Here is a 20,205-nt window from a genome sequence, read left to right on the forward strand (position 1 = left end):
ATGAAAGACTATTGAACTTACATAGCATGTCATTGCGCCGCCATCTTCCAAGCGGGATTTACAACGGTAGCAGCACCTGACATTCCGACCAAATTTTGTACCTGGGCTTTTCACGCTGCAAAACTGGGGAAACATGGGTGGAGGAGCAGGGGCTGCCCAGTTATTTCGCAAATCCATTGCGAATCAAGTGTCCCGCGTAACTTGCTGTACAGAATCTCATGCATTATCGTTCTTGTCAACACCAAAGCCAACTGCATCGCGCCAGTTCAGCCTGCCGCTACCGAAACTCGTACCTAATCTTCAATCCGATCAATGGGAAACCATAGCAAAAACGGTAATAGACTTTGACACGTACCATAGTGCAAAACCATTCCTGACAAATATGGTATCTTCAGTTGAAGCCAAACGATTATATTCGAAACATAAGCCTGCAGGGACCCTTTTTGCAGTTTGACGTCCAATCTACCGCATATATTCGAGAAACTCTTAACGACGTTTACGGGCGCGGCAAGGACTATGGAAAGCAACGACAGATTGATAAGCAACAAACAGTTCTTATTGATTACAGCTCTCCAAACATTGCAAAACCGTTCCACGCCGGGCACCTGCGCAGCACTATTCTCGGCAATTTTGTCAAGCGTATCCATGAAGCCATGGGCTACCGAGCTGTTGGCATCAATTATCTAGGTGATTGGGGTAAACAGTACGGTTTACTCGCAGTCGGGTTTGAAAAGTACGGCAATCAGCAGCAACTTGAACAAGATCCTATCCATCATCTGTATCAAGTCTATGTGCGCGTCAATCAAGATAGTGATCCTGAAACCGATCGTTTGGCTAACGAGTATTTCAAACGAATGGAGCAAGGAGATAAGAACGTGTTGGAGCAATGGAAACGCTTCAGAGATCTCAGTATAAAGTCGTACGCATCTGTATATCGTCGTCTTGGGATTACATTTGAACGTTATTCTGGAGAGTCAGAAACAGAGCCGTACATCCAACCAGTCTATGATCTGCTGCAAAAACACAAACTTGTAAATATTGAAAAGGACGGCGCATGGACCATAGATTTGTCAGACTACGGATTGGGTACCGCCGTTGTTCGTCGCGGTGATGGTACCAGTTTATACCTTACACGAGATCTGGCAAGCTTGCTTTTGCGCCAAGAACAGTATCAACTGCAGAAGTCCGTTTACGTGGTCGGCACAGAGCAATCATTATACCTACAGCAGCTCTTCAAGATCGCAGAGCTTATATTTCCACAGCAGCAGAGTTTGCAGCACGCTGGTTTCGGTCGTGTCCAAGGCATGTCAACGCGCAAAGGAACTGTGGTGTTCTTGCAGGAAATCCTGGATACTGCAAAGGAGAAAATGCTCGAAAATATGAGACAGGGACACCAAAAATTTGAAGAACTGCGAGAGCAAGGAATCGTTGATGATCAAGGACATTTGTTGTTAGGAGACGATGCTGTAAATTACGTTGCCGACCAGCTGGGCATGTCTGCAGTCTTGATACAAGATATGGTTGCGAAGAGAGTAAAGAATTACACATTCTCGTATGATCGGATGACGGCTGCGAGAGGATACACCGGTGTCTTTCTACAGTTTACACACGCTCGAATGTGCGGGTAAGCAAAGCAGTAAATGCATCTAATAGATGGGAATCAAGCTATGCTCACAGGATTTCTATTGTTTTTTCTTATTCAGCATTGAGCGACATGCGGAAGTGACGATAACACCAGATTGTGATGCAGAGTTGCTTCGAGAAAAGGAGGCATTTGAGCTTGCTTTGACCATTTCCCAATATCCCGATGTCGTTGAAGCCTCATACAATGCGATGGAACCCTGCACAATTGTTCAATATCTTTTCAAACTGGCGCACACAGCAGGTCAAGCTATGGCCACGCTTAGAGTCAAGGGCGTAGATCCTGAACTGGCAAAAGCAAGAATGCTTCTATTCTGGACAGCAAAAACGACTTTGGCAAACGGACTCGAGCTGCTGGGTATCCGTCCGTTGGAACGCATGTAGAATATATACGACATTTCCTTTTCTCTGTACATAAATCCAGTCTCCGTTTTCTATTTATTCGTTAACGCTTGTTCCCTAAGCTTTCTCTTACGACTTCTCTTGCACTTGTGGCACATGCAAGTCCCGTCGCTTAGATCAGATTCAGACTCGGTGGAGCTTACGACAACTTTGGTGCCTCGCTGCCCGGCACCGTCTTCGCTCCCGCTGCTACTGCTACTGCTGCTACTAGTGCTACTGCTGGAGGAGGAGTCGCTGCTGCTTGGTGGTATACGTGGGACATATTGCAACGAGTCGAGTTTAGCAGCAACCTCGGCATACTGTTCGGGTTGCTTTTCAGCGAGTTTCTTGATTTCACGATACAACTTGGCGCCCAGCTTCGGCCGACTATGCCGCGTGTTGAGATAAACATATTCAGCATTGGTAGGCGAGCAAAAGTTTTGTGTAACGGCATACGTCATATCCAAATTCATCACGACATGTGCCCAGCCTCCAGGTACAAAGATCGTTTCTCCAGGACGTTGCAAAACCTGGACCATGCCCAGTTTTTCACCCAGAGTTTTTGGATCATTGGGGTCATCTCGTTTCAAGAACTTAGGAAACACGATACTGAACCAGGATACTGCTTCCCTGTCATATGGTTTCATTGGAGGATCGATGATAATTTTCGGTGTCCCCGGTGGAAACATGCACCAGCGCTTGTGTCCTTTAAGCAATGCGTTCCACGCTGATGTTCCCAATGGATCCGTGTGAATGCTACATGCTATTGCTTTAACCACAGGTGTTCATCTTGAGCCATATCCATACTGCTTACCCTGTACCGCTTCTCGCTCCGCCAATAACTAACCATCGGTACGGAGGTCGGCGCCGTTCACCAGTCAATCTAAAAAGATCATCCGAGAAATATTCAGGAACATCGTAATCTGCAAGCAATGTATTAGGTTGATCCGTCTGCTTGTATCCTTTTGCTCGACGCCGGCGATCCTTGTAAAATCCACTGTCGAAAATGTAGAGGGGCGAATCATCCCGTCGTCCGTCATGCTCAGTATAGTACAGAAAATGCTTCATCTTTATATATACATTGTTCTCATCATCGTCTTCTCCACACTTGAACAGGTGCGAGCCATATCTTTCTCGAAAAAACTACGTCGCTCGGTTAGCAGTAAGCTCCATATAAATTGATTCCATGTACGTACTTGGTCATTCCAATAAGCATTTGCTCGCCAGTTATCGGTCGCATGCGTAATAACAACTGGCAAGTTCTTTGCCTCGTACTTCTCTATAAACTCGGACTTTGGCATTCGACGGTAGTCGATTCTCGGGACACGATCCACACTCGGATCTATCCAGTAGTCCTGATTGCAAAACTTCCATTTACTCCACGCAAACAGATCGAGTTCTGATGCAAAGCTTGTTGATTAGATCTAAAGAAAGAACCTGGAAACTAGCCTTGTCCTTACCTGATCGAGCCTTCCCCTTGATCTTGCTGATCTTGCGCTCGTAACGACTTGACTTAGACTCTTTATAGGTTTCACTGCGAGACCTTTTTCTGGAAGAAGTGGAGGAGCGTTCGGTTTTGGAAGGCATGCCCAGATAGAAGAATATAAAAAAGGAGAAGAGAAAGAAGGAAAGAGAAAGGGGGCGGGGAAAGTCGGTCGGACGAACCAAGTTTGTGTGCTTGGCGAGGCCGAAATCTGCATCTTGAATCTCGGTTGCAACGCTGCATTGTAAGGAAGCGTTTCCAAAAATGCTCTACTTTTTGACTTCTAAAACTTTTTAACTTCCATAAATACCCAATCATATAAGAAAGTGTAGATATAAATTAATATTATTGCTGAACAAGGAATATATAACAATCATTCCCTACCACGGCTATTGAAGTAAGAGATTATGAATGAATGAAAAAAAAATTGAACCGTATCTATAAAGTGAATAATTGGGACATTCATAGACGTCCTTTGAATCCACTCAGGCTGAGATCAGAGTCCATGTAAATAGCTCTACTTTGTACGCGAAGCGATTATACAGCAGCTGCGAAAATTTGGATTATGTAGATACGGCTAGAGACGTGTGAAATCTAAAGTCACTCACAGCAATACCGTCTTCATTAAACGATTTCGTCACCTCGAAAAAGAAAACTTCCCAACTTATATACGCTACTCTTAGCATTGAAACATTTTTATGGACGTATGATAGCAGATAATTAGAACATTCGCGGTTTAGAAAGATGTTTACGATCATTTGACAAGCCAGGCGCTTTTAACCATCCAGGACTCAATTCTAAATCAACTAAATTATCTCTGCTTGAATAGCATATCAATTCATACGATCCATTGCAACCGTGGGACATACACCAAAATGCTAAATCTTAGGCTAGGAAGTAGTGCCGTTTGCAAGCAAACGAAAATGGATATACAAGCCGACAAACTTAAACCAGCCAGTTCATTCACCAAATATTCTAATGCGTGATCCTTAGATTGAGCTACACGTGCATGCACATAAGCCCCAGACTCTAAAATGAGTGTGCTACAGATCTCGAAATAAAAGAGTGATAGTACAACAAACCACAAGTAATTAGCCGCAATGCATACACACAGTAGACCGAGGAAGAAATAGAAAAAAGGAAGGAAGATAGAGATCAATCTTTCAGCAGCATGCAAAGTGTATGTTTCATCTTGGTGCAACGTTTGGAAATCAATACATACAGCTGTATTCCAGACCATCCGGTCACCGAGCGCACCGATGATCGAAACTTAGAAACAGGTGGAGGAACGTGTACCACCATCCCCTTCACCTGTATTTGCACAACCCGCGTTAAAGGCTATCGTTGTCTAGTGCTCCCTACACAAATGAATATCACTGGAACAATTTTTCAATGTACTCTGCCACGATAATGGAGACATGTTTGATAAGTATCCACATCAAATCGTCAAATATCTGTGACGATATGGATAAGTTCATCCAAGGTAGCACCGTTGTTGTGTACATATCTTGAACAAACCATTGCAAAAACATGATCTTTCTATTGGAAGCTGTACAATAAATCTCTCGATTTCCAAAATTTTGATAAACAGAAAATCCGGGCCCTGCGCGTCTTTGCCAAACACAAACAAAAAAGAGGAAAAACAAAAAAAGAGTGTGCATATATATAAAGAGCTAATGTGTCTCCAACTGTGTCCGAGCGATCTAATCCTTTCGACTTCATACATCTTTATTTCTATGCAAAGAAAACATGCGGATTCCTAGGCAGCCTTTGCATCGGACACTTTCTGATTCTCATCCATTGTATTTTGACTCGAGCAGTAGCAGTATCCACAGCACGGCGAGCTCGAGCAGCACCATATCAAGTAATTTTTACACTCCCACTAGCACAGTGCGAAGATATGGCAGTACCTCTGTGGATTTGAGCAAGGCCAAGGCTACTCTGGATGCATTGCGCGCCAGCCGTCCCGGATACGGCACGACATCGCATGCTGGATCAACTGTCAACTTTGTAAACGCAATGATGGGTTCTGGTATCATCGGTCTGCCGCTGGCGCTTAGTCTATGTGGGTTCTGGACCGGTTTAGTGTGCTCAATAGTTATCGCCAGCCTTACCTGCATGGCCCTGCACATGTTGGTCCTCACAGGCATCCGTACAGGCCAGTATTCGATCGTTGACTTATGCCGCACTTGTTTCTTTGGGAATGTCGGTGCAAAGGTTGCTACTTTGGTGTTGCTTTTTCACACGGCTGCCACTGCAGTGTCCTATTTTATACGTAAGCATGGAACGGAGGATGTGCCGGTGGTACGGCATGTTTAATTAACAAGAAGCATTACCTTTTCTTTTTCATTGGATACAGTTATCGGCGACACTCTCCCTCCATTGCTAAGTCGCGCATTTCCGGATATACCGCATATCAATGACCGGACGCCGCTGATTATCGCATTCGGGGCCTTGGTGGTAAGTCCTTTTAGTTGCAGACTGGATAAACAGTGCATACATAATTGAAAGACCGTTTCCACTGACCAAGGATCTGTTTACTACTTCGCTTTGGCCATTTTTTGGGTTTGTTTTGTTTTCCCAAATAGTGTCTGCCTCTCACGTTACCGCGATCCATGGCTCCTCTTGCAAAATGGTCAGCGCTCGGTGTCATGCTCCTTCCCATTGTAATCATTGGTGTGCTGATACGTATGCCAGCTTATGCCCCGGAGAAGCTGAGCTTCAGCTGGCTGAATCCATCACCTGAGCAAGCGTTTCGAGGCATTGCTATCTTGAGCCTGTCGTTTGGCTGTTCGCAAAACGTGTTTGGTATCTATCTTTCTCACAGAGACCAGCGTCCATCGCAATTTTTGCTTGCAAATCAATCGGCAGTCTTCCTGAGTTTCCTTATCAACATGACATTTGCGGTGCTAGGCTACATGTGCTTTGGTGACGATGTACAACCTAACGCATTGCTCAATTTTCCTCAGGATGATACAGTAATTAACCTTGTTCGAGTGGCATTAAGTATGTTCATGGTCATGACTATACCGTAAGTCTTTTCATTCTTGCTGGATGATACATAATCGTATTGTCATTCTATTTTTTTTCCTTGATTACTAATTGAGGTATATGTGTGGACATGACTATTCTTTATTTACAGCCCGTGTATGTATCCTTGCCGCGAAGCATTTCAAGGACTTTTGAACATGACAAAACATGGACGAATACCTAGCGATGTTGAGCATTACTCTAGCACATTGATTGTTTATGCAGTAGTAATATACTACGGTGCAACAATTCAGCAGCTGGGCAAGGTGTTCACCGTTCTGGGTGGTTTCTCAACAACCGCAATTGGTAAGATAATACTCATTACAAGCATTATTTCTGAACCCTCTGTGCTGCGTGATCCTTTGATTCTAATGCTTGGGAATATTGCTGTCAGGTCTGATGCTCCCGGCAACAGCTTATCTTGTAACGTTCCTGCCAGGCCTGATCAAGGCGGCAAATGAGGACCCAACCTATGAAGAAAGCGACTCGGCAAGAACCTTTGTGCCTCCGCCCTCCGTTGAAACTTGCTGTCCCTTGCAACTTTTGGAAATGCGACAGGAAGAGGAAGAAGTAGTAGGCTCATGGAATCTCATTGCTGTTGCAACTACTCTTGTTTTCATTAGCTGTCCCATCATGTATTTTTCTATAGCAGATGCGTTTGCATGACTTTGCATATTTTTTATCTACAAAATATTAAATGCCTCGCTCAAAAATTGCGCAAAGGATACATCACACAAAGTGTTTTATTTCAGTAGGAAGTGTGATTAAGATTCATCTGTTCCTCACAAGTGCGGAAAACTACTCAATGATATTTATGATCATGATCAAAGTCTAGAATCAAGTCGACGCGTGGTGCTCGCGGCGTATGGATAATTGTGCCTTGCAGCACTTTGATAACGTTTGCTCTGTTATTTCATATAGATCGGACAAAATGCGTATCCTGTGATCCTCTTATTTTGTCCATGGGATATGGGACAAGCCAGGGACGCTGGATACTATTGCCTTGGAAGGTCGATGTCACAGGAACAGAATGTCGAGGATCGACATGAAACGGATACATACATACATACATACATACATACATACATACGTACTTTGTTGATGCCACTGGTCCTCAAAGGAAAGCATGTATCAATCTTTACCTTCGGAGGAGGCCGGTGCTCTCGGCCGAGTTGAGAAACGGAACGTTCATTCTTTTCAAAACTTCCAACTGTTCTAGTTGTTGCCTTATATTTTGGATGGGCAGCACAAATGTGAGCCACAGTCTAGTGCATGACATACAACAGCAGTGTGATTAGGCTATGGAGAAAACCAGCATGGAAAAGCTTATTGAAGACCTGGATTCACGCGAGCTGGAAAAGCAAGGGCCATTCTCACGGAGTGACGTATGTTGCCATATCCGACTCGTGATCCGCAGACCTGATGTTTGTCTTTTGGACGGATATTCAGTCAGCTATAAAAAGCGTTGCAGCAGTGCAACATCCTTTCGCGACGCTCCCCTGGAAGAGCAAGGAGAGAGACGATACAAAGAAACGAAAAAGGTGTAAAATAGGGAGGAGACCCTTGTGTGGGCAAACCCGGACACAAAAATCCGCGCGCGCAGCAGTTTGTGTGAGGACGAAATCCTTATTTGCTTCTTCTGTTGCTTCTTCGTTATTTCCAACCCCCCTTTTTCTTTCCCTTCTCCCTCATCTCTCGCTAATGTCGTCTGTCACTTCGCTGCCGCCTCCACCTCCAACGTTACAGTCGTCAAACGTATACAACACTCTTTTGAACAACAAAGAGCTGTATAACAACGCCAACAACGGAGGCGAAGAAATATCCACGATTTTTGTGGTTGGCTTTCCTGACGATATGCAAGAACGCGAGTTCCAAAACATGTTTATCTTTTCGCCAGGTTTTGAAGCTGCAACCTTGAAGATACCAAGCAAGGATGCCGAGGATGATGCAACTTCAAATTCCAATGGCAATAACAGCGCACGCAGACAGATCGTAAGTCGTATCATGATATTTTCGGGGCGCGCACACACACACGCTCACAGGTCGCCATCCACTCAAACAGATTGGCTTTGCGAAATTCCGCACTCGTCACGAGGCACTTGAGGCTAAGGATATTCTCAGTGGACGCAAAGTGGATGCCGAGAAGGGATCAGTGCTAAAAGCAGAGATGGCAAAGAAGAACTTGCATACGAAACGAGGCTTATCCAGCGACCAGACACAAAAGCAGCAGCCGAAAAGGTTTCCACAGCCCACACAGTCTGCATTCGAAGCATTTTACTCGGTGCCGTACAACAGCAGCAATGACATGGATCTATATGCGTCGACAGACTACTTCATGCCGAATGGCCCGCTCAGTCCTCCGCCGTTCAGCGACCCTGTCTTTGCTCCGCGTCCGTCACTCGAGGGTCGTGCAGGGTCCATGGGCGATATCAGGTTTGCAAACAATTACTACCCTCGTTACTCGAGCAAGAGCATTCTCGAATTGGACAATGCAGATCTCTTATCAAAATCGACCCCTTCTCCTCTATTCACACCACCAAATAATAGCAGTAACAGCGCCGCCAATGGCCTCAGCAGCGTGTTGGAGGAAGCATACGGTACGCAGCCATCGCCTCCTCTGCCAAAGCATTCCTTGTCAACATCGTCGTTGCAACACCAGGACCTGACTTCTATTAATGTACGGCTCGGTGGATTGTCGATCAATACGTCAGCACCTGCAGGGAATAACGGGCTCCCTTCGCCTCCAGGAATGACTTCTCCAACAGCCTATCGAAGCTTATTTGGAACGCTGGCAAACAACAGTAACATGAATGATCAAAGCAACCCTCCTTGCAACACGTTATATGTTGGCAATCTACCACCTAACACTCAGGAAGAGGAGCTCCGTGCAATGTTCTCCCGGTGTGTGGGGTATAAGCGCTTGTCCCTGCGGAGTAAGGTAAACGGGCCCATGTGCTTTGTCGAATTTGAGGACGTCGCTTGTGCGACTCAAGCACTAGCCGAGCTTAACGGAAGCCCTTTGAGTAACTCTGTGAAGGGAGGCATCCGGCTATCTTTTAGCAAGAACCCACTGGCAAGCTTTGATAACCCATTAAATGGATAAGATACACCGTAATTAACCATGAACGCTTGAAATAGGGTGTGCGTCAGAACAGCATTACATCTGCTAACTTTGGTTTCTAAACAAAACCCGATACTCTTCGCTTTTACACATACAAACACACGCAGCACAACATATACTTGACAGTTTCTCTTTTTAACCTCATCAGTTTAAATGATCAACCTCATTTCCCATTGCACCGCAAAAGAAACCAAACAAACTTCATACAACGAGCATGTACACTTGCCATCCTTTACTATATTCTCTGTCTCTCTCTCTCTCTCTCTCTCTTCCTCTGACTCTTTCTCACACGCACACACATTCAAACACACAGACATTTACTCTTCTCTTTTCCTTTTTGCTTTCTATTGTCTCATGCATATTATCTTCTCTCTCTCTCTCTCTCTCTCTCTTCTTGATCCTACTATATATAAATATATATTATTAGCGTTATCATTGGAGTTCCACACAACATATTCAACGCTTTTTTCGCTTGGTGAATGATTACGGTTTAAAAGTTCTGCCAAGGCTTCCGAGGGGCCAAAACTGCAAACTCAGTTTTCGTATGCTTAACAATAGGCAATCTCCATTCTCGAAGGTGTAAGTTTGATATACATCAAATTCCGGATCTTGCAGTTTGGAAAGCAAATCATCCACGATTGATATGTCTATTTCTCTCTCCAACCTGTCATCGCAAAAGTTACATTTTTGGACGCAGATTCTGGACGGATGAACAATTCATCCATCGCCGAATTTTCTTATTGCCCGCTGCTTCAAGCCACTTGTCGCAGGTAATATAATGGGGTTTCCTAACCCCAAGGTGATGGCTTCCTTCATTTTCCATCTTATTCTTGAGGCGCGAAATCTAAGCTCGCACCTCATTTATATTACAAAACGGTAAGATTTTGGGAAGCCCATCCGTTTATTTACAATTCCGTTGCATAATCTCACGCCTCTAAACAATTAGTTCGCGAATCTCTTGTCTTCGCATCACAATCCCTACAGAGGCTACAAGCGTTGCAGTGACAGACCCAAAATAGACAATTAAGATTGATACAATGGCCCCTCCACACGCCGAAGAATTCACTGCCACGCCCTCGTCGTCCGCTGTTAACGATAAGCAGCCTCTTTTCAAGGTGAACTCGCCTGCTGTCGAGTACACTGACACGCATATCACCTCCAAGTATGTCTACTCCAACACCGTTGTCAACAAGTTGCCTGATGGTACCATGGTTGCCGAGCCTACTGAGCAAACCTTCTACTTCAAGACCGAACGCGCTGTTCCCCGTGTCGGGTAAGTGATAATATGCTCGCAGCAGCAGTGACGAGGCGATGGTTTACTCATTGCAAAACATGACAGTTTGATGATGGTTGGCTGGGGCGGTAACAATGGCACCACCTTGACTGCTTCCATTCTTGCACACCGTCGCAACCTGACCTGGCGCACCAAGCGCGGCGAGCAGAAGCCAAACTATTGGGGTTCTGTCACTCAAGCTTCGACTGTCCGCTTGGGTGTGACACCCGAAGGTGAGGATGTCTATGTCCCGCTCTCCAAGATGCTTCCTATGGTTGACCCCACCGACCTTGCCCTTGGTGGTTGGGATATCTCTGGCAAGAACTTGGGCGAGGCCATGGAGCGCGCTCAGGTCTTGGACTATGACATCCAGCGCCAAGTCTACGATGAAATGGCTACCATGAAGCCCCTTCCTTCCATCTATTATCCCGACTTTATTGCTGCGAACCAGTCCGATAGAGCCGATAATCTGATCCCCGGTGATGATAAGCGCAAGCACTGCGACCAAATCCGCAAGGACATTCGCGACTTCAAGGCCGCCAATAACCTCGACAAGGTCATTGTCGTCTGGACTGCCAACACCGAGCGTTACGCCGACATCATCCCCGGTGTCAACGATACCGCAGATAACTTTTTGGCTGCTGTTGCTCAGTCTCACCCCGAAGTCGCTCCTTCCTCCATCTTTGCCTTGGCATGCATTGAAGAAGGCGTTCCTTTCATCAACGGCTCTCCTCAAAACACATTTGTCCCTGGTTTGATCGAATTGGCCGAACGTGAACGTGCCTTGATCGGCGGTGACGACTTCAAGTCTGGCCAGACAAAGTTCAAGTCTGCCATTGTTGACTTTTTGGTTAACGCTGGTATCAAGCCCGTTGCCATCACCTCGTACAACCACTTGGGTAACAACGATGGCAAGAACTTGTCTTCTCACAAGCAGTTCCGTTCTAAGGAAATCTCCAAGTCTACCGTCGTCGATGATATGGTTGCTGCAAACAAGATCTTGTACAAGGAAGGTGAGCATCCCGATCACACCGTTGTAATCAAGTACGTTCCCTCCGTCGGTGACTCTAAGCGCGCCTTGGATGAATACGAGTGCGATATCTTCATGGGCGGTCGTCAGAGCATTTCTGTCTACAATGTCTGCGAGGATTCGTTCTTGGCTTCTCCTTTGATCATCGACTTGGTCGTTCTGGGTGAATTGTTGACCCGTATTCAATACAAGACCGAGGACATGACCAAGTACAGCACTTTCCACTCTGTCATGGCTCTCCTCAGCTACATGCTCAAGGCCCCCATGGTCGCCCCTGGTACTCCTGTCGTCAACGCTTTGAGCAGACAACGCACTGCTATCGAAAACGTTTTGCGTGCCTGCGTTGGTTTGGCTCCCAACAACGATATGGGCTTGGAGCACAAGATCTGGAAGCAATAAGATGATGGCTTTCTATCTACATTGTCCACCACTTTTTTAGCTTATATTAATGAATCACTAGAAAAATAAAACAACAAGGGTGCTGATTATCCCTTTGTTTTATTTTTGTTGCTTACACACATATGTCCTCCTTTGATAGTTTAACCTTTGCTATTCTTTGCAATTCCTAGCACGTTTTCTCAGCTGTTAAGCTTACAATATTTGTGAGAAACGATATAAGCAACGTCTGCTGCTTTTTGTGCCAGACGAGCATGCTCTGGCGGACTGTGTGATACGTAGACCCTTTCATATGGAAAAGATCTGGTTATTGTAGCATGCTAAAGTTGCGTACAGGAATCCTCGAATATTCCTTAGTTTTCTAAATACTTTATCTTATTTTCCGCATTGATCCAAGGTCTTTCGTAAAGCATTTCAGCCAAAATACACATTGCAATTGCTATTTTCAAAAGTTCTGGGGGGATGTCGATAACTTAACGGTCGAAGATCAGCTATGGAAAGATGTCTCCTTCTTCGCTCTGGACGGCTCCGGCGTCAAGAGGCTCTTCACTTTTCCAATTGATCTCAACTCCAACAATCGTCTTCGATTGTATCTTTCGTTTGCCTTGGATTGCATGGTATATTTGTTATTAGATCATAATCAATAAGATTGTAATGTATTTCCTCCTTTTGTTCAGTTATTTCTGTCATGCACTGTAAACTGCGTTTTGTTGCGGCATTGTATGAGTGCGCGTCTTGAGCACTGTAAATTCTGACAGCGAGGTTGTCGATGGCGAAGAAGAAGTTGAACAAACGGAAGACGTTGACGATGACGACGACGCTGCATCGCTTTCCTCCGGAGCAGTGTTGTCACAAAGCATATCCAGGCTGCATTCCATCTTGATAGGTTCCACGCTCTTGCGGTCGTGATAGATATTCGTTAGGTACTCCAACTGCCAGAGCCGTTCTCCACACTTGCTAATGTTGCGATACTCGACAACATTGTGGTCGCTCATGAGAGGCACAGAAACAGCTGAGGAACGATAGGCGACACTGTTCATTCGCAGCGGATCATTGCTGTCCTCTCGGTAAATGACAGTGCAGCCGTCAATGACCGGTGGGCTGGTATCTTGGCAACGAAAAAGTAAAATATCCGTATCCGGTTTGCACGTGAAGATGGCTTGCTGTCGAGTAGCATCGAAGGAGGACCATACAAAGTCCATTGGCTTGTGAGCGGCTACATCGTGTTGCTCTATCCAGAGTCTGATTCTTGTGTGCGAAGCTCTCTTTATCAGTCGTTCGATAACAACCGAGCGCAAACGCACGTTCGTGCGGCTCAGCTGGTACAAAGATGCAAAGTCGACATAGGATGCAATTCGTTCTATAATCTCGGTGGGAAGGAGACAGAGCTCTACTTGCATTGGAGCATATTTAATTTGAAGAAGAACATGCACGATTTCAAAAAAACCAGGGCAACCACCCCATTTTATGGAATACTTTAGAGACGACAAAGAGAGTCGGAATCGGACCATTTCAGGGACCTGACACTTATCCAAAGAGGACCTTTTCCCTTTTAGTACTGGCTGATATGACATCATTTCCCAGGAATCGTCTTTCTTTTTATTGCAAACTTTGTTCAGTTTGCAGAAATCTTTTAAACGAGTATTGGATTAGCACTGACCTCATGTGAACTGAAGAAAAGCGTACAAGTTTAATAACTTACTTTAGAATATTTGAGAAGCATTCCTTCAAGTTTAACAGTGTTTCGGAATCGATATTAGCTTTGCATAGTAACAACGGCATCTCGACTACAATGACGGAATAGGGAGTTGTCAGTTGCAGACTTTCATCAATAACGAGAGTTTACATACCAAATAACCGCAGAAAATGTTCGACACCGTATACTTGACTAGGAGTCTTCTTTCCATGCACCATTTGCTCGTACTGTTGCTGTTCCTGATGATAAAGCAATGAAGTTGCCAATGATTCATTAAAGTAGAGTTCTATTCCCTGAATGACTTGATCGAGCATTTCATCACTCCTATCAGATGCAATCTACAGTTTAGAGTATAGAAAAATGGAGGGGCCCCATGAAAAGTTATAATTTACTAACATGTTACACTTGTCTCGGTAGCTTGCTTGGAATTGCTGTAATATTTCAGATACAGATGGATGCCGTGGGAGTGAGCCAATCTAAATATGATGCAGTTGTAAGTACGATACAGTTTTGATAACGCGGTTTTTCTATCTTTACCTGCCGATTTTTGGTCACGTTCTCCCAGTCATCCACCAATCGCCCCTTTAGGGATTCTGGCATAGGGACTCCAAATTCTGCTCTTTTAGCCATTTCTTCCTCCTATATTCCCCCCACCTTTGATGATAAATATTCTCCATAATTTGTCTTCAATTTGTCCAGTGTTTGTACGTACAATTCGACTTTTCTCTGTGCTGGCATCGCGGTTCCTCTTTCGACTTCGTGACTCTGAGCCCTCTGTAGTACTTGTATGTGCTGCTGATGTGCGAGAAGGTTTCCTCCGTGAATGCATTTCTTTAAGTTGTTGTTGTTTTTGCAGATTTGTGTCGTTCCACTTTAATACACGTTCGTCAGGAACCCACTCGTCCCAGCTGTGCAAAGGCGATAAGTCATTATAACATAGCATTAAGACACATAACCCTTCCACCGAAAGCCCGCTTCTTACGTTTGTTTCCAGCCTTTGTAGTGTACTAGATATTGTGGACTGTCGTCGTTTGGATCATCTTTGCGCTCGCGTTTAATGATCTGGTATCCTTTTGATCAGTTGGAATTTTCTCGCCCTTACTGACTGTTCTATGGAGCTGACCTTGGCCTCATACAACAGTGGTCCGTGGTAGCATAGTACTCTTTCGTCCTTTTCAAAGTTGAATTTCTTCTCGTGTCGAGCCATTTATCAAAGGGAAAAGAAACTAGTCATAGTCTCTGTCTGCGATTGTTCACAAGTCCGCGCTTTCCGCGTCGACTTCGCTACGCGCATTGAAATCCGATCATCACTTCGCGCACTGGAAAATTTGGGGCACTTTAGTCTTAGAACTTCACACTAGAAAGTACCATACACGAGTGTAAGTTTATTTCGACAAGGTAAGTTGTAGTTGACGCATAGTTTGCAGTTGCATTTATCTATCTGGTCAGCGGGTTTGAGCTCCTAAGTTGCATACGAATCTCGTTTGATGTGGTACATAGCAAAGTGACAGATCTAGCCGTGCAGTCTTATGAAGCTGGTGACATAATATCACTGACGCTTTTACGTTGCATTTTCTCTGCTATCATTCTTGTAAACTGCTCAGTGTTAGTCGAAATACTATTTAACACGGAAATATATAGAAAGAAACGGACAATCATTGCAAGGACTATCTGCTAAATATGTAAGTCTGTCTGTCATCCCGAGAAAAGGCATATCGGAACTTTGTTTAAGCAGATCATTATGATCAGGGTAAGCTATGTATAATAAGTAGCATATGCAATGCTACTGATGCCAGCAGTGCCTACTGGGGCAAGTTAACTTTCAACAGCTCCAGCGCCGCTTTGGGACTTTGGACGCTTTGGCAGCGTCGCAGCTTAAAATTTTTTGACGTCAATTTAGTGTTGACAAAAAAATAAAGAAGTAACCACTAACTCTTGTCTACTTTTGTCTGAAATGTCTTCGTACGATTCTTCCTACGGTTTTGGTGGAGCCACCAGCGCTGGTGCTGCTGACTTGGTACAGTGTCGCGTCAAATATAGGTCTCTAGGGTTGGTCTCTAATGTCGACACTGCATGTAAAACAGGGTAACAAGAAGCAGGAAGTCATGGACAAGGTGCGCAGCGAGCTCGCCTTGGCTAACGCCCAAGAGCTCATTAACGTAAGTTCATTCTCTGCCCACGCCTGGGTAAAACTTGGACTAATATTGGTACCGATCGCGTTCTGTAGAAAATAAACGAAAAGTGCTACGAAAAGTGCGTTCCCAAGCCCGGCGCTCGTCTCGAAAGCGGCGAGCAAGCTTGCCTTTCAAAGTGCATGGATCGTTACATGGAAGCATGGAACGTCGTGTCGCGTGCATACGTCTCTAGAATCCAGCGCGAATCTGCGAACCAGTCTTTCGGCGGCAGCATGTAAATAGATATATGTGTCTACTTTTAAAAGAGCAACAAGAAAAAAACGTCATATCTCAACTACGTTGTTGAAAACCTATCTGCTGGGCTTCGCTAGTCGCTAAACGGTACAATTCTGCGACTCCTCTGAAACGAAGATAGCTGACACAAAATGCCTGAATCTCGATCAGATATTCTGCAATCGGAATGATTTGCTTCTCCAACAACAGCTGTAAAAATCGAGCGACCTACATGCAAGAGAAAGAGATCAAAGGAACTGTGAGAACACAGTGAATGGCTTCCTTTTACTACTACGCAACTTGCCATCCTCACGAGTTTGTTCTTCTGCGCACTGTCGGGTAACAAGTCACATGTCCGGATGCTATTTGAAATATAGACATGCAAGTAGTCGTCGGACATGCCTGGAGGCCGGGCAGTTGTCAGCAAACTGTATACAACTTCGAGGGAATTGACGTTGATGGGAATATGAGCGAGTGCTTCCAGATACCTGATATGAAAACCTTAATGAGACTCTTTCTTCTCTGGACATGCTTTGAGTAAGCATTTTTACTTACTGGAAAGATCGCTCTGAAGAAAGTAATACGCGGACAAAACTGGATGCCAATAGCTGGTTCATCTCTAAGAATTCAGGGAGCTTTGTAGGCTCCATATCAAACGCAGCGACAACCTGATTAGGATACAGTTGCAGAGCCTTTTGAAGGCACTGGGAAACAGCAAAGTGAATGGATCAATAATTTGTATGTTGTAAAACTCTATCAGCCAATACCTGTTGCTCTGGTATGGTCAATGGCCTAGTGCAGCCTTCTTGAAGCATTTTGACGATGGTTTGAAGCGTTGTAGAATCCATCCCATTTTTGATCTGTTTCAAAGTTATTAAATCATTCTAGATATACATTCGTGACTATTTTTGACTGAACCTTCTCTGTCAACTTTGCGAGCACAGCCCCGTGGTGACTATAATCGGCAATACTGTCACACTGCTGGTCCTTAGCATCCGTACCCAAAGTTTGTACGGTGCTGCGTAGGTAGACATCAACTGACCATCCATTCGCGCGGGAATGCAGGCTCCACTACTTACGGGTCGTCTACGAGTCTCGATACGGCTGATTGCAAGTAAGCGAGCCGAGAGGAATCCTTGCGCGTTTTGGCAGCTATCGAGCCATTGCAAATTTCCGAAAGTGGTAGATCGTGCATCTAGCAGACCGAATCGCCGGTGTTAGTTAGAACTCTATCAAGAATCCTACTCTATTCTTATTTATATGTACCTCATCCATTTCTCCATACAGAATGTTTTGCACGAATGCTTGCTCGACTTGGTTGCTGCGTTCCTGATCCTGCTCGTTGAGCTCTAAAAAGAAGGTCAAAAATGGGTTGTACTCCAAGGGCTGGTCTGCATAGAGAGCATAAAGGTTGTAGAGGATCGAAAGGCGGGTTGCTGTATCCTGCAGTTCAGTTGTAGCTTGGTGAATTGACCGCTGCCGAGCTGCTACTTGCCTCTGTCTGATCAAAGAATAGAAATGCGTTGCAGCCTGCTGTAAAGCGATCCTCATTCGCCGTTTTCCGGCGAAACTCGTCAAAAGCTTCTGCGAACGTCAACGACGAAAGATCTCGCGACATGTTCAACGCAGGTTTTGCAGGAATTAGGGTCACGCTCAACCAAAGAAAATGGTAAAGACAGGCGGGGGGGGGAGAGTGTGAGCTTGCGAGGTGGGGTGGGCGCCCAAACTCTACGTTTCACAAGCAAACACCAGATTCTATTCAGATATCATCACACCTGACTGCAGACGTGCCTGATCTTTCACATGATACCTCCACCCAAGGACATTGGAAATATTGAAAACAATACGCCCTTGCTTTTGAGCAAGGGCGTATCTACTGTGGGATTCTTTTCTGCAATCTATGATGCCAATTATTTGCGTTTCTATGTAAAAATTTGCAGACCAGGCAGGTCTGAAGCTAAAGCAGATTTATTTCTGAAGATATTCCTTGATAGAATTGACAACCAAGTTGTGATCATCCTGTTGAAAAAGAATCGGGAGAGTGAATACAAGGCGAGAGACAAGGGCAAATGTCTCAGTCTCTTTTACCTCTTGAGCCAGACCAGAAACGGTGATGCATCCAACAACGCCAACGTTTTCAATAATAAGTGGGAAAGATCCACCGTGTGCTGCATACTCATTTTCGCTGACCAGATATTTCTCCTCCAAAGTCTTGTTCTGACTGGCGCAGTAACGACCCATGTAGAAACTCGAGTGTCTGAATCGCATGACAGTTTTGCTTTGTAGTGTGTGATTAGATCTTCTCCTTCTCACGCATTCTCAGTCGGTTTAAACCTTTTATTACCTCTTTCGCTTTACCCATTCGTTGTTGTCTGGTCCTGTGCCTTGCATAGCATAGTGGAAAAGTTGATGGCCGGCCAGCTCGATATCTATAACTATAGGCCGGGGAAACTCCTTGCCCTTCTTCAATATCAGGAGACCTAGCTCCAAGGCATCTTCGGACGTAAACTTGTTGAAAACGAGCGTGCGTTCTTGCTCTAGCAGTGTTTCGAGAAGATTACTCATCGCGTGTGATGGATGTGCGGGATAGGAAAAGCGGGAAAAGAAAGAATGGGTATCCCGTCGTCCCGCTCAACTGGAAATTCGTCCTCTCCGCTCTGCACCCCACGCTTGATGAGGTAAGCGTCTCGTAGCACATTTTCGTAGAAATTGCTCCTCTTCTATAGTTCTGCGAAGAATAACAGCAGTAGCGTTAAGTTATAAAGAATTGCCATCATACCCATCGAGCGCCCGCAAACAATTAGCAGACTGGGCAATATTCGGTACCGGTGGTCATATTAAGGCCGTATCTACGGAAAGGATGAGTCTGTATCCAGATTCATGGTATTATGGATCGCAGCCATATACTTACAGTGATATGTATTAATGGATCAGTCTCGATAATGCTCAATACTGACAAATGTATAACTTCGAGCCTTGCTGCATCAGGTGGATCGCTGGTTGCGACAAGGGGACGAAACGGAGAAACGAATGATAGACAAGAAGAATGCATACGATCAAGCAATGTCTGTAAAACGATAATATCGTGAACATTACATTGGGGCTATAGTTCCTTTTCCAGCGTCACCGTCAGAGGATATCCATGCATATAGCAAAATATAGGGTAGGGTATCAAAGATCGGAAGTTCTGTATCCATCCACTATCTCTCCACGAATAATAGAGAGTTGCATTGCTGACTTTTGCGCTAGTTGCATTCCACAGTATGTAGAAATGAAGAACACAGTGTGAATTCGGCGCTGCTCAGTGTATGAGACATTGAACAGTCGCTAGGGGTGTGGCGTGTTCTAGTTGTTAAGAAAAAGGAAAAAGTCTATCTTTCGGTGATATAGTCAATGAGACTCGGGTTCCTGCAGTCTGCAGATGAGGAATAATATGCCTTTCGGGGCAATCACCGTAAAAAAGAGGTCCGGGCGAATTCATGCGCTACTTTGCACTTCTTGCCTCTTTTCGTTAACCCACAAGGCCCACGGCCCATTATACAGCATGTTTGTGTTTCGTCGGCTTATCCAAGGAGTAAATTACGTGCTAAAGTACTATTTCTCATTATTACTAGCTTATCATTTATCATGCGAACATGTATACAGGCAATATGCTCACAGATGAGGAACAATACGGTAGCAATGTGGTACATACCATTACAGCGATCTAAGCTAGCGTCCTCCCAAGCTGTCGGAAAATTCCTGTA

General features: G+C 44.9%; 11 protein-coding genes across 11 annotated transcripts; 6 read left to right on the forward strand and 5 right to left on the reverse strand.

Annotated features, from left to right (window-relative positions):
• Positions 1-133: 133 nt before the first annotated feature.
• Positions 134-2,025, forward strand: VTP01DRAFT_5749 (uncharacterized protein; the record flags this gene model as incomplete). The annotated part of the gene is made up of 3 exons (XM_069384575.1): positions 134-334; positions 396-1,624; positions 1,704-2,025. The coding sequence occupies 3 exons, from the start codon at positions 134-136 to the stop codon at positions 2,023-2,025; spliced, it is 1,752 nt and encodes a 583-aa protein (XP_069234985.1).
• Positions 2,026-2,075: 50 nt separating this feature from the next.
• Positions 2,076-3,609, reverse strand: VTP01DRAFT_5750 (uncharacterized protein; the record flags this gene model as incomplete). Its single annotated transcript, XM_069384577.1, has 4 exons — positions 2,076-2,778; positions 2,837-3,165; positions 3,219-3,421; positions 3,483-3,609. 4 exons carry the CDS (start codon positions 3,607-3,609, stop codon positions 2,076-2,078), a joined length of 1,362 nt encoding a protein of 453 aa, XP_069234986.1.
• Positions 3,610-5,254: 1,645 nt separating this feature from the next.
• VTP01DRAFT_5751 (uncharacterized protein) lies at positions 5,255-7,201 on the forward strand (the record flags this gene model as incomplete). The annotated part of the gene is made up of 5 exons (XM_069384578.1): positions 5,255-5,780; positions 5,865-5,965; positions 6,094-6,536; positions 6,648-6,841; positions 6,930-7,201. The coding sequence occupies 5 exons, from the start codon at positions 5,255-5,257 to the stop codon at positions 7,199-7,201; spliced, it is 1,536 nt and encodes a 511-aa protein (XP_069234987.1).
• Positions 7,202-8,236: 1,035 nt separating this feature from the next.
• VTP01DRAFT_5752 (uncharacterized protein) lies at positions 8,237-9,718 on the forward strand (the record flags this gene model as incomplete). The annotated part of the gene is made up of 3 exons (XM_069384579.1): positions 8,237-8,527; positions 8,598-9,608; positions 9,674-9,718. 3 exons carry the CDS (start codon positions 8,237-8,239, stop codon positions 9,716-9,718), a joined length of 1,347 nt encoding a protein of 448 aa, XP_069234988.1.
• A 91-nt stretch (positions 9,719-9,809) lies between these two features.
• Positions 9,810-10,661, forward strand: VTP01DRAFT_5753 (uncharacterized protein; the record flags this gene model as incomplete). Its single annotated transcript, XM_069384580.1, has 3 exons — positions 9,810-10,005; positions 10,506-10,532; positions 10,603-10,661. 3 exons carry the CDS (start codon positions 9,810-9,812, stop codon positions 10,659-10,661), a joined length of 282 nt encoding a protein of 93 aa, XP_069234989.1.
• Positions 10,662-10,693: 32 nt separating this feature from the next.
• VTP01DRAFT_5754 (uncharacterized protein) lies at positions 10,694-12,358 on the forward strand (the record flags this gene model as incomplete). The annotated part of the gene is made up of 2 exons (XM_069384581.1): positions 10,694-10,929; positions 10,996-12,358. The coding sequence occupies 2 exons, from the start codon at positions 10,694-10,696 to the stop codon at positions 12,356-12,358; spliced, it is 1,599 nt and encodes a 532-aa protein (XP_069234990.1).
• Positions 12,359-13,041: 683 nt separating this feature from the next.
• Positions 13,042-13,755, reverse strand: VTP01DRAFT_5755 (uncharacterized protein; the record flags this gene model as incomplete). Its single annotated transcript, XM_069384582.1, has 1 exon — positions 13,042-13,755. One exon carries the CDS (start codon positions 13,753-13,755, stop codon positions 13,042-13,044), a length of 714 nt encoding a protein of 237 aa, XP_069234991.1.
• Positions 13,756-13,954: 199 nt separating this feature from the next.
• VTP01DRAFT_5756 (uncharacterized protein) lies at positions 13,955-15,258 on the reverse strand (the record flags this gene model as incomplete). The annotated part of the gene is made up of 8 exons (XM_069384583.1): positions 13,955-13,985; positions 14,058-14,142; positions 14,206-14,375; positions 14,448-14,527; positions 14,589-14,690; positions 14,764-14,959; positions 15,034-15,113; positions 15,175-15,258. 8 exons carry the CDS (start codon positions 15,256-15,258, stop codon positions 13,955-13,957), a joined length of 828 nt encoding a protein of 275 aa, XP_069234992.1.
• Positions 15,259-16,005: 747 nt separating this feature from the next.
• Positions 16,006-16,464, forward strand: VTP01DRAFT_5757 (uncharacterized protein; the record flags this gene model as incomplete). The annotated part of the gene is made up of 3 exons (XM_069384584.1): positions 16,006-16,080; positions 16,136-16,210; positions 16,279-16,464. 3 exons carry the CDS (start codon positions 16,006-16,008, stop codon positions 16,462-16,464), a joined length of 336 nt encoding a protein of 111 aa, XP_069234993.1.
• A 52-nt stretch (positions 16,465-16,516) lies between these two features.
• On the reverse strand, positions 16,517-18,010 carry VTP01DRAFT_5758 (uncharacterized protein; the record flags this gene model as incomplete). The annotated part of the gene is made up of 7 exons (XM_069384585.1): positions 16,517-16,687; positions 16,764-16,947; positions 17,015-17,163; positions 17,227-17,319; positions 17,378-17,477; positions 17,539-17,654; positions 17,726-18,010. The coding sequence occupies 7 exons, from the start codon at positions 18,008-18,010 to the stop codon at positions 16,517-16,519; spliced, it is 1,098 nt and encodes a 365-aa protein (XP_069234994.1).
• Positions 18,011-18,427: 417 nt separating this feature from the next.
• VTP01DRAFT_5759 (uncharacterized protein) lies at positions 18,428-19,024 on the reverse strand (the record flags this gene model as incomplete). Its single annotated transcript, XM_069384586.1, has 3 exons — positions 18,428-18,478; positions 18,548-18,737; positions 18,804-19,024. The coding sequence occupies 3 exons, from the start codon at positions 19,022-19,024 to the stop codon at positions 18,428-18,430; spliced, it is 462 nt and encodes a 153-aa protein (XP_069234995.1).
• Between the last annotated feature and the right edge of the window lie 1,181 nt (positions 19,025-20,205).

Source organism: Rhizomucor pusillus (genome assembly GCF_041956525.1).
Source record: "Rhizomucor pusillus strain CBS 183.67 unplaced genomic scaffold VTP01scaffold_25, whole genome shotgun sequence".
Lineage (NCBI taxonomy): Eukaryota > Fungi > Mucoromycota > Mucoromycetes > Mucorales > Lichtheimiaceae > Rhizomucor > Rhizomucor pusillus.